Genomic DNA, 10,249 nt, shown 5'->3' on the forward strand with positions numbered 1-10,249 from the left:
AGTATTTTAACAATTGTTTGATTAAACTTATCTACCCATTAGAATAAGGTTAAAGTTATTTAATTACTTAGAGTACTCATGTAGTTCAACAACTATCTCATCTTTTCTTTGATGTGAACCCGGGTGGAACCTCCTCTCTCGCTTGTAATACAAGGGGAAGAAATTTGAGTTAAACAGCAGCATTAAAAGACCCACACAAAAGAAGCCTTAGATATTTTCCACTTCTGTTGGCTAGGTGGACTGGGTGATCGTTTGCTCACTTTTTTAATTAGCAAAGGTTCAAGGGTTGGTGCGCCCTACTTCGTTAGTTGAAACTAATTTCTTAGTCATTATTTAGATTTTAGAGCATTTCCAAGGAATTGGCCCCCGCTAAATTAACTTTGTCAAAAAAAAAAGAGAAAAAGAAAAAAAAGAAAAAAAAAAAAGAAGAAGAAGAAGTAGAAAACGCTATGCCCTCAATTAATGCTTCAACACACGAGAAGTCGTGATTTTAGTGGAAGCTGTCAAGGACTCAAGGGCTTGATTGTTTAATGGCATTGTTTAAGTCTTCTGTTAAGAAAGAAATAGTATATAACCATGCCCACATGGTACAATTAAAAATAATTATAATTACATATATATGGGTTCAAATTATACCTGGTATAAGATTTTCTCTCTTTTTTATAGTTTTTTTTTTTTTTTTTTTGATACACATGAGTTTACTCTTTTTTTTTTAGTTTATTGGGTTTTTGATGTTTTCTTTATATTAGACTTTTTATTTTTTACACAGCATTAACTCACTTAAAACAAAAATGAAAAAAAAAAAAAAAAACAAAAAAACTTAGATAGGAAACATGAAGCAAAATTAGATAACAATTGAAATCAAATTTAGAATGTAATTGGATTTTCGCTCAGTTTTGGCTTTAAATATATAACTAGCATATAACCCATGCATATGCACGGTATAATTAAAAACAATTACAATTACACATATATATGAGTTCAAAATATACCTAGTATAAGAGTTACACATTTTTTAAGTTATAGATATGAGTTTTACTCTCTCCCTCTCTCTCTCTCTCTCTCTCTCTCAATTTTTTATTTTAGTTTTTTTATATACACATGAGTTTACTCTCTTTTTGTAATTCTGTTTATTGGGTTTTTGATAGTTTATTTATATTAGAATTTTCGTATTTTGCACAACATTAACTCACTTAGAACAAAAAAAAAAAAAATTCAAAAAAAGAGAAAAGATACGTGGCATAAAATTAGACAACAATTGGAATTTAATTGGATTTTCTCTCAATTTTGAATTTAATTATATTTATATATATATATATATTGTGGGCCAGAAAATTCATGGCCCAGGCCCGCCCTATACAAGGCCCAGGGCCTGATCTGAGGAGACCTATTGTCAAGGAGGAGTTTAATGCACAGATAGAATAAGTGAAAAGACTGCTCATACTGTAGTAGAGAACTCTGTGCCTGACAAGCCCCTATTCTTGACCAAGCTATTCAACCTTTACGTCTACTCCCAACCACTTAAGGTATGGGCGAATAGGACAAGTCTTCTGCCCCGAAGAAAAAGCTCACACGTGGACCCTAAAGAGAGGGAGGTATACGAGTATAAAAGGAAACGAAAGCCAAGAAAGAAGAAAAGAGGAAGGAGAAGGGGAAGAACTCAATGCTCCTCGGACTAAGTCCGAGGAGTCCAATCCCTCAGGCTACGAAGCTGTAGGGCTTGGATGCTCAGGCTGAACCCTGTTTCACATTAGTTCCCCTAAAATCAGGTCCGGATCATCGCCCCGTGATCAAAGGCAAGACTTTTAAGCCCATTCTCTACAACTCATATTGTGAGGGATCTTTCATGTGCGAGCCCAACGTCATTCTTGGGCCGTTAAATAATCGTGTCCCTACAATTGGCGCCGTCTGTGGGAAAGGCTTGCGCATTGGCCCAGGTGGCGGTGAAGTCAACTCTCTAGCAAGTAGAGATTCGCGGGGTTTCCTTCCTCTCCGACGACATGTAGTTGTTGCTCCGACATAAACTTCTGTCGGGGGCTACGCCCTGCATTGCCAACGGCGCGGGCAGCTCTAGGGGCTTCCGGCCTCAAACCAATTTTCCCAGCCATGGTCTAGGGGCTGACCTTCGAAAAAAAAATAAATATACTCAAAAGAAAAACACAAGTTTTGGATAGAACCAAGACCTTGCATGGTCCTCGAACTCAAGCCTATGGGGAAACCAAGTACTCGAAAGAAAAAGACAAGTTTTAGACAGAATCAAGGTCTTGCATGGTCCTCGGACTCAAGCCTATTGGGAAACCAAGTACTCAAAAGAAAAACACAAGTTTTGGACAGAACCAAGGCCTTGCATGGTCCTCGGACTCAAGCCTATAGGGAAACCAAGTACTCAAAAGAAAAACACAAGTTTTGGACAAAACCAAGGCCTTGCATGGTCCTCAGACTCAAGCCTATGGGGAAACCAAGTACTCAAAAGAAAAACACAAGTTTTGGACAGAACCAAGGCCTTGCATGGTCCTCGGACTCAAGCCTATGGGGAAACCAAGTACTCAAAAGAAAAACACAAGTTTTTGACAGAACCAAGGCCTTGGATGGTCCTCGGACTCAAGCTTATGGGGAAACCAAGTACTCGAAAGAAAAACACAAGTTTTGGACAGAACCAAGGCCTTGCATGGTCCTCGGACTCAAGCCTATAGGGAAACCAAGTACTCAAAAGAAAAACACAAGTTTTGGACAAAACCAAGGCCTTGCATGGTCCTCAGACTCAAGCCTATGGGGAAACCAAGTACTCAAAAGAAAAACACAAGTTTTGGACAGAACCAAGGCCTTGCATGGTCCTCGGACTCAAGCCTATGGGGAAACCAAGTACTCAAAAGAAAAACACAAGTTTTTGACAGAACCAAGGCCTTGGATGGTCCTCGGACTCAAGCTTATGGGGAAACCAAGTACTCGAAAGAAAAACACAAGTTTTGGACAGAACCAAGGCCTTGCATGGTCCTCGGACTCAAGCCTATGGGGAAACCAAGTACTCGAAAGAAAAACACAAGTTTTGGACAGAACCAAGGCCTTGCATGGTCCTCGGACTCAAGCCTATGGGGAAACCAAGTACTCGAAAGAAAAACACAAGTTTTGGACAGAATCAAGGCCTTGCATGGTCCTCGGACTCAAGCCTATGGGGAAACCAAGTACGCAAAGAAAGAAAAACACAAGTTTTGGACAGAATCAAGGTCTTGCATGGTCCTCGGACTCAAGCCCAGGGGGAAACCAACTACTTCAAAGAAAAAACTACATTGCATGGAGCTTAGAATCCCTCCGAGGAGAACTCTCCATTAACAATTGGGTTAACTCCTAAACTGCATGGATTCTCAAGTCTACTCTCGGATCCTCAGTACCAAAGGGACTGATGCAATATAGAGTAATATGTTACCAAAAACACAATCGGAGTCCCTTACTGCTCGGTTACCCCCTCGGATGAATTATTTAGAGTTTATCGTTCTCGGATGGTCTCCTCGCACTTATTACAGAATATTCAGTTGTTATCTCGGTTAGTTTCCTAATTTTAATTTACTGTGGATTATCGTTATTATGCCTGGTAATGTCGGTAAATTAAAATTAGTTAGATTCTGTTTTAAAGTTTTCCTGCTCTAAGTATTATTGAAGAAAAAACACACATGGAGCACACCCATTCACAAAGTAATATTGCAAAAAAGAAAAATATTTAAAACAAATAAATAAATTTCCCTTTTTATTAAAACAAAGAAATAGTACAGCTTACCATGAAAAGCTGGAGTCAGCTTATATTAAAGCTAAGTACATAATCGAAAAGAAAGATACAAGAGAGTAAGATAAAGCCGAGAAGGCAGTACAAGAGAATAAGATAAAGCCGAGGAGGTAGTACAGATGAGAGGTTGGCTACTGTTTCAAGACTTTGTTCTTCCTCAACACTTTTACATGCCCATAACTCAGGCAGCAAAAGAACCCAGCATGGGACCTGCACCGTTGAAGAAAAGGTGCAGAGAGCGCCCAGCTTTGGGCTAGCGCAGCTGAAGAAAAGGTGCAGGGAGCCCAACTTAAGGCCCACACCGTTGAAGAGAAGGTGCCGGGAACCGGAAGTTGAGGAGCCTACACCAAAATTTGCCTGCAACAAGGCAGACGGCGCTGATGGCGGAAAATCTTTCTTCTGACACACCAAAAATCTGGCGTGACCAGAACCTGTTTCGGATTTTGACTAAAAGAGGGGACAATACCGTCCCCACCATGTCTAAGCGGGAAGACACCTTAAATCTGTGCCTCCCCTGCCCAGGCCACATCACTTTGCGTCTCAGAAGGGTCCGGCGTCTCTGTGGCGAGTGAAGTTCCTCCATCTCCACCCAAGCCTCAAACATACGACGCAAAAGGAAGATGACACCGGAGGAGGGAACTGAATATGGACAAAAGGTTATGATTCTGAAGAGAGCGGAAGGGTTTATATGCCAGGAGAACAACCACTTGTCCTACTTATATAAAGGGTAAGGAGGGGCCATTTAGTTTAATTTGAGCAGATTCCCAAGACGCGCTGCAGACAAGGCAGCTCTGGCTCAATTTCTCACACCATCCACAACCGTAGGATCTCAAGATTCTCGGGAAGACGCGCTTCGATTGCTGAAACTTCAGGGTACTCGCGAACGAAGGGATGACTCTTGACTTGGCACGTCTCCCATGCAGAATTTGAACGAGTCATGATGTGGGCCCAAATTCACCAAAACCCTCCTCCCCAACTAAAAGTCGGGCAGCAGGATTTTGAGGGGCTATTGTGGGCCAGAAAATTCATGACCCAGGCCCACCCTATATCAAGGCCCAGGGCCTGATCTGAGGAGACCTATTGTCAAGGAGGAGTTTAATGCACGGATAGGATAAGTGAAAAGACTGCTCATACTGTAGTAGAGAACTCAGTGCCTGACAAGCCCCTATTCTTGACCAAGCTATTCAACATTTACGTCTACTCCCAACCACTTGAGGTATAGACGGATAGGACAAGTCTTCTGCCCCGAAGAAAAAGCTCACACGTGGACCCTAAAAAGAGGGAGGTATACGAGTATAAAAGGAAACGAAAGCCAAGAAAGAAGAAAAGAGGAAGGAGAAGGGGAAGAACTCAATGCTCCTCGGACTAAGTCCGAGGAGTCCAATTCCTCAGGCTACGAAGCTGTAGGGCTTGGATGTTCAGGCTAAACCCTTTTTTACATGAGTTCCCCTAAAATCAGGTCCGGATCATCGCCCCGTGATCAAAGGCAAGCCTTTTAAGCCCATTCTCTACAACTCATATTGTGAGGGATCTTTCATGTGCGAGCTCAACGTCATTCTTGGGCCGTTAAATAATCGTGTCCCTATATATATATATATATATATATAGTCATAGATGAATCTCTCTCTCTCTCTCATTCATTTTTTATTTTAGTTTTTTTTGGATATATACGAGTTTACTCTTTTTTTTTTATTGGGTTTTTGATGATTTATTTATATTACACTCTTCGTCTTTTGCACAAAATTGATTCACCTAGAACAAAATTTTTAAAATTTAGATAGGACATATGACGTAAAATTAAACAACAATTAGATTTCAATTTAGAATTAAATTAGATTTTCTCTCAACTTTGACTTTAATTATGTTTCTAAAAATAAGTCATAAACCAATGCCTTTAAGATGTCCGTTAACTTTTTCCTTATATGAATACCAAAAAATATTGTAGTGCATCTAATGCGCCTAAATCTTTTAATGCAAATTTATCTTGGAGAATTTTTATCATTGTGAGCAAAATATCATCAACATAAATTTGTATATAAAAGTGAATATTAAAGTGATGAAAAGAATATAAGGATGCATCAACGAATTATTCAATTACCACCAAACGACTCTCTCTCTCTCATTTTTGTTAAAAGTTCATTATCAATTGATGGCATCTATCATGTGTTAAAAACATATAAAAAAATGTTATCATATTAATAAGATATGATTCACAATATATTAATAAAAAAAATTATTAACTAAAAAAAAAAACTATGTGCGTCATGGTGGCCTGGTGGGTGAACCTAGACCATGAAGGGTTAACTGGATTCTTCCATTATAAATAAAATAAAAAATAAAAATAAAAAAGGTTAACTGGGTTCAGGAAAAATGGACCCGTTATAATTGGGCCACTTTGACCCAAACATGACTTATTTAAATATGAATTCGACCCATTGCCCGGGCTGTTCAAGTTAACAGAATAATGAATTTTAATATGAATATATACAAATTGGCAATTTTTAGAATAAAGACGAGTTATTTCTTTGTATAATTAATTAATAATGTCACTTTAATTTGATCCATTCTCTTTGCGACGAAATCAAGATTTTATTTTGCTTTTCCAATAGCTTAGAATATCTTTCTGTTTTTCCACAACAAAAGTAACTTCATCCAGAAGCACTTCATGCCATTAGTGTTCCAAAAGGATTTCGAATCTAAGATAAAAGACAAATTCGAAAGTGAAATAAAGTGGGAACCTCATCTTTTTCAGGAATCACACAAATCTTAGTTGTCATTTGTTATTAAAATAAATCATCTGTATACTCTAGGAAGCAAATGACACAAGAACAGATACAAACACGAGTATAACATGATGACAGAAATTTTTGTACGACACCCTAGCAAATGACTTGAGCACAGATACAAACAAGAGTATGACACGATGACAGCAATATGACAAGAGCATAGATACAAACACGAGTATAACACTATGACAGCAATTTTTATACGGCACCCATAGCCTATACTACTCAAATAATAAGGGTAGAATTTTTTAACTGCCATAATGTTGGTTGCATAAAATTTTTTAAAAAGAGAGTTTTAATTTATGAAATTAACTCTCGATAAGACGAAAAAATGAATTAATTTTTTGGTGTAAGTAGAAATTAAACCTTTAAGCTCTTATTCAATCATAAAATACTACACCACTTGAATGAACTGAACCATAATTCTTACGATCTAATTGCATAAAACCTAGGACCCATCTCAACTCCACCATTAATTTCTTCAAGTTTTTTATTAACGTTGAGTGCCTTTGAGGCACACTCACGCAAATGTAGCCATGTGCCGATGTGCAGTGCAGAGCACGACGCAAGTGGGCCATTGCCCAACGGTCATATCCTTTCACTTTAATCGCACGAATACAACAACTAGTACACGTGTATCGATTTGATTGCCTAAGCCAAACATTTCTCTGATTCCTTCAAAATCAAAATAATCACAAAAAAACAAACAATCCACATAATGGTAATCCATAATAGTCATCATTTAGAGCCAGAAAAAACTAAAAAGAACCACTATTTCATATATATTTACCAAAAATAAAAACACAAAAGAAGTCCTCTAAACCCAGGACATAGTCTAATAATGCTTGAAACAAAAAACAAATTAAAGAATATTAGGAATAAACCACATGAAATCAAAGAAGATCTGCAACAACATTCGATCAGAGATCGTAGCTGCACTTGGTTGCCTCAAACGCAGTCAATGATGTCCCATTAGATTTGAGAGGAACGTTTAAGTCACACTTGACTTTGGGTTTAAGGGTCCAAACTTTGATCCAACCCAACTTCGGTCTGATCCGAAGATTCAGCTTCAGGCTAATCCCAAAAACCCCATCAGTTTTCTCCGAATCGAACTGGGAAACCTCGTCCGTGCCCAATAAAACCAGTTGCTGTCCTTGAAAAACCGCGTTAACAACGGTGGTGTTTTTGTGTCCCTGGTAAAAGGGTGTCAAGGTTTCGGTATCGAAACGCTTGCCTTGGTAATTGGCGTTGGCCTCGATGGTGTCGTAGTAGAAACCGATTCGCTTGTTGGGGTTCCTGATCGAAACGTTGAGAGCCAAGTTGTAGTGGAGGGTGTTGTTGGTGGTGAAATTGAACTGGGTCAATGAGGCATCGGTGACATGAAACTTGACCTCGTTGGGACGAAGGATCAGCCAGAATATGAAGGCGGCGAGAGCAGCGATGACAAGAATTGTGCAGAGGATTTGGAAAATACAGCTCAAGATGCAACTGAAAAGGCAGCCACAAAGCCACTCACAACAGCAACAACACCCAGAACTATCTTTTCTTCCCATGGCTTTTAATCACAAAGAAAGTTTGTACTTTTGGTTTGAGAGCTAAGAAGAGAGATATTTTTTTTTTTGTGAATTGTGATGTAGAAAGAGTGAGAAGTGGGTGGTGTATATATATAGGAGGACGTGAAAGGCGCAGAGAGTTGGAATTTCAGTTTGGGAAGGAGAGGATTACAATTAAAGGGACCGCGTGAGGGGTTAATTAATAATTGACACGGTTTTTTTTTTTTTTTTTTTTGGTGATATTTGTGAGAAGAGTTCTATTCATGCAACGTGTGATTATTGGTGTGAATTGAGAAAGTTCTTGGTGATTTCTTATTTATAAGCCGTTGGACTTCTATTTGGCTATAAACACATTTATTATGGGATGATTTAATTTTCATCTACGTTTTTTCCGTGTTTTCCATTCTTGATTTGTCATTACAGCTGTGATTTTGTTTTTATTTTTTGTCCCCAAAAAAAAAACTATTTTTTAAAATTTGTTATGAATAACTGGTGAGTAATTACTCATTATTAATATTACATGAGTATGGGTATTTCCCCAGGACTCAAAACAATGGATTCCACCCTCATTTCAATTAAAAATAAATAAAATTTTAAATTAATACACTTATGATATCAGTTAGCTTTTTTTTAATTAAAAATAATAATGAACTCTACTTTATTAAATTTATGGTGAGATTTATCATTAATTTGTGAGAAGAGAGTATCATTCCCTTAATACTCCATGAATACTTAATAATTTTTCCATATAACTACTATCGATCTATTATTTCAAGTAAATATATCAATAATATTGCAGCATAACAACAAAACATCTTTTATATGGAATGTATCATGTGGTAGCTAGTAGATGATAATGTCACTTGTAAGGCTATCCAACCCAATTAGTGGCCCGACCCTCCAGGTAATTCCAATCTGACCCAAGTTGATCGTCGCCTAATCCGACTATTCTGATAGTTGGCAACAGGTCTATTTCTCCAGAATTCGACATTAACGGTTCAATTTTAGAACTTCTCCCAAAACCCGAAGAAACCCGAATTGAAAAGGATAAGTTTATAGTTCAAATACCCTCTTCCCCAAAAGGCCAATTGTACCTCTTGAATTAAAAAAAAAAAAAAAGAAAGAAAAAAAGAAAAAAAAAAAGACATAAGATCAAATCTCATCTATATTTAAAAAAATAGTTTAATATGATGATTAAAAACATTAATAGCCATGAAATTGGGGAAACAAAATTCACAAAAAGCCATTGGTCATTATAAAACTACTCCTAAGTGACACTTGTAATGTATGAAATAAATTAATATAATACAATTTTTTTCACATTTATTAACTTTTAAAATATGAATTTTGATAATTATGCCAATTATTAATACATATTTATTAAGATTGTATTTGCAAATGAAACCTTATATTTTATCATTTAAAAAATATATATATGATATGTCAAGATTTTAACAAAGTGTTTAAATATAATAAATAATTTAAATTAAATTTATAAAAATATAAAATAATAATGTATAAAATTGTGAAACCTCAAAAGCTTATGTAATATTACAAAATCAATAAAAAAGAATCAATCTATTTTGTTTTATATAGATTATAGAATCATAAATTATATATATATATATATATATATCTATATTATAGATGTCATTTTATCAATCATTATTTTTAATCATTAGAAGGCTTTGAGTTATGAAGTTAACAGCATATTGTAATTATCTCTAAAAAAAAAAAAAAAAAAAAAAAAAAAAAACCCTCTCTTATTAGTTTTAATAGGAAAATGAAGATTATTGATTATGTCTATTCATTGTTTATTCTTAGGCATAAAAGAAGATGATCTTCCAAAAAATATAATGAAATTTTTTTGTTAGGATTATTAGACCAATGGAGACAATAAATAAAACAAATTTATTATAAAAACAGTATCTTATTCTTGAAAATTAATATCAACACAGTTTAGAATCTTGTCTTTGCATTGTTCATTCTTAGGCATAAAAGAAGATGATCTTCCAAAGAATATAATGAAAATTTTTTTGCTAGGATTATTAGACTAATGGAGACAATAAATAAAAAAAAAATTATTATAAACTGTAACTTATTCTTGAAAATTAATATCTACACAGTTTAGA

General features: G+C 36.1%; 1 protein-coding gene across 1 annotated transcript; it reads right to left on the bottom strand.

Annotated features, from left to right (window-relative positions):
- Positions 1–7,323: 7,323 nt before the first annotated feature.
- Positions 7,324–8,265, bottom strand: LOC126692257 (NDR1/HIN1-like protein 3). Its single transcript, XM_050387788.1, has one exon. The coding sequence runs from the start codon at positions 8,115–8,117 to the stop codon at positions 7,485–7,487; it is 633 nt and encodes a 210-aa protein (XP_050243745.1). The 5' UTR covers positions 8,118–8,265; the 3' UTR covers positions 7,324–7,484.
- Positions 8,266–10,249: the final 1,984 nt, after the last annotated feature.

The sequence above is a fragment of the Quercus robur genome, chromosome 7 (genome assembly GCF_932294415.1).
Source record: "Quercus robur chromosome 7, dhQueRobu3.1, whole genome shotgun sequence".
Classification (NCBI taxonomy): Eukaryota; Viridiplantae; Streptophyta; class Magnoliopsida; order Fagales; family Fagaceae; genus Quercus; species Quercus robur.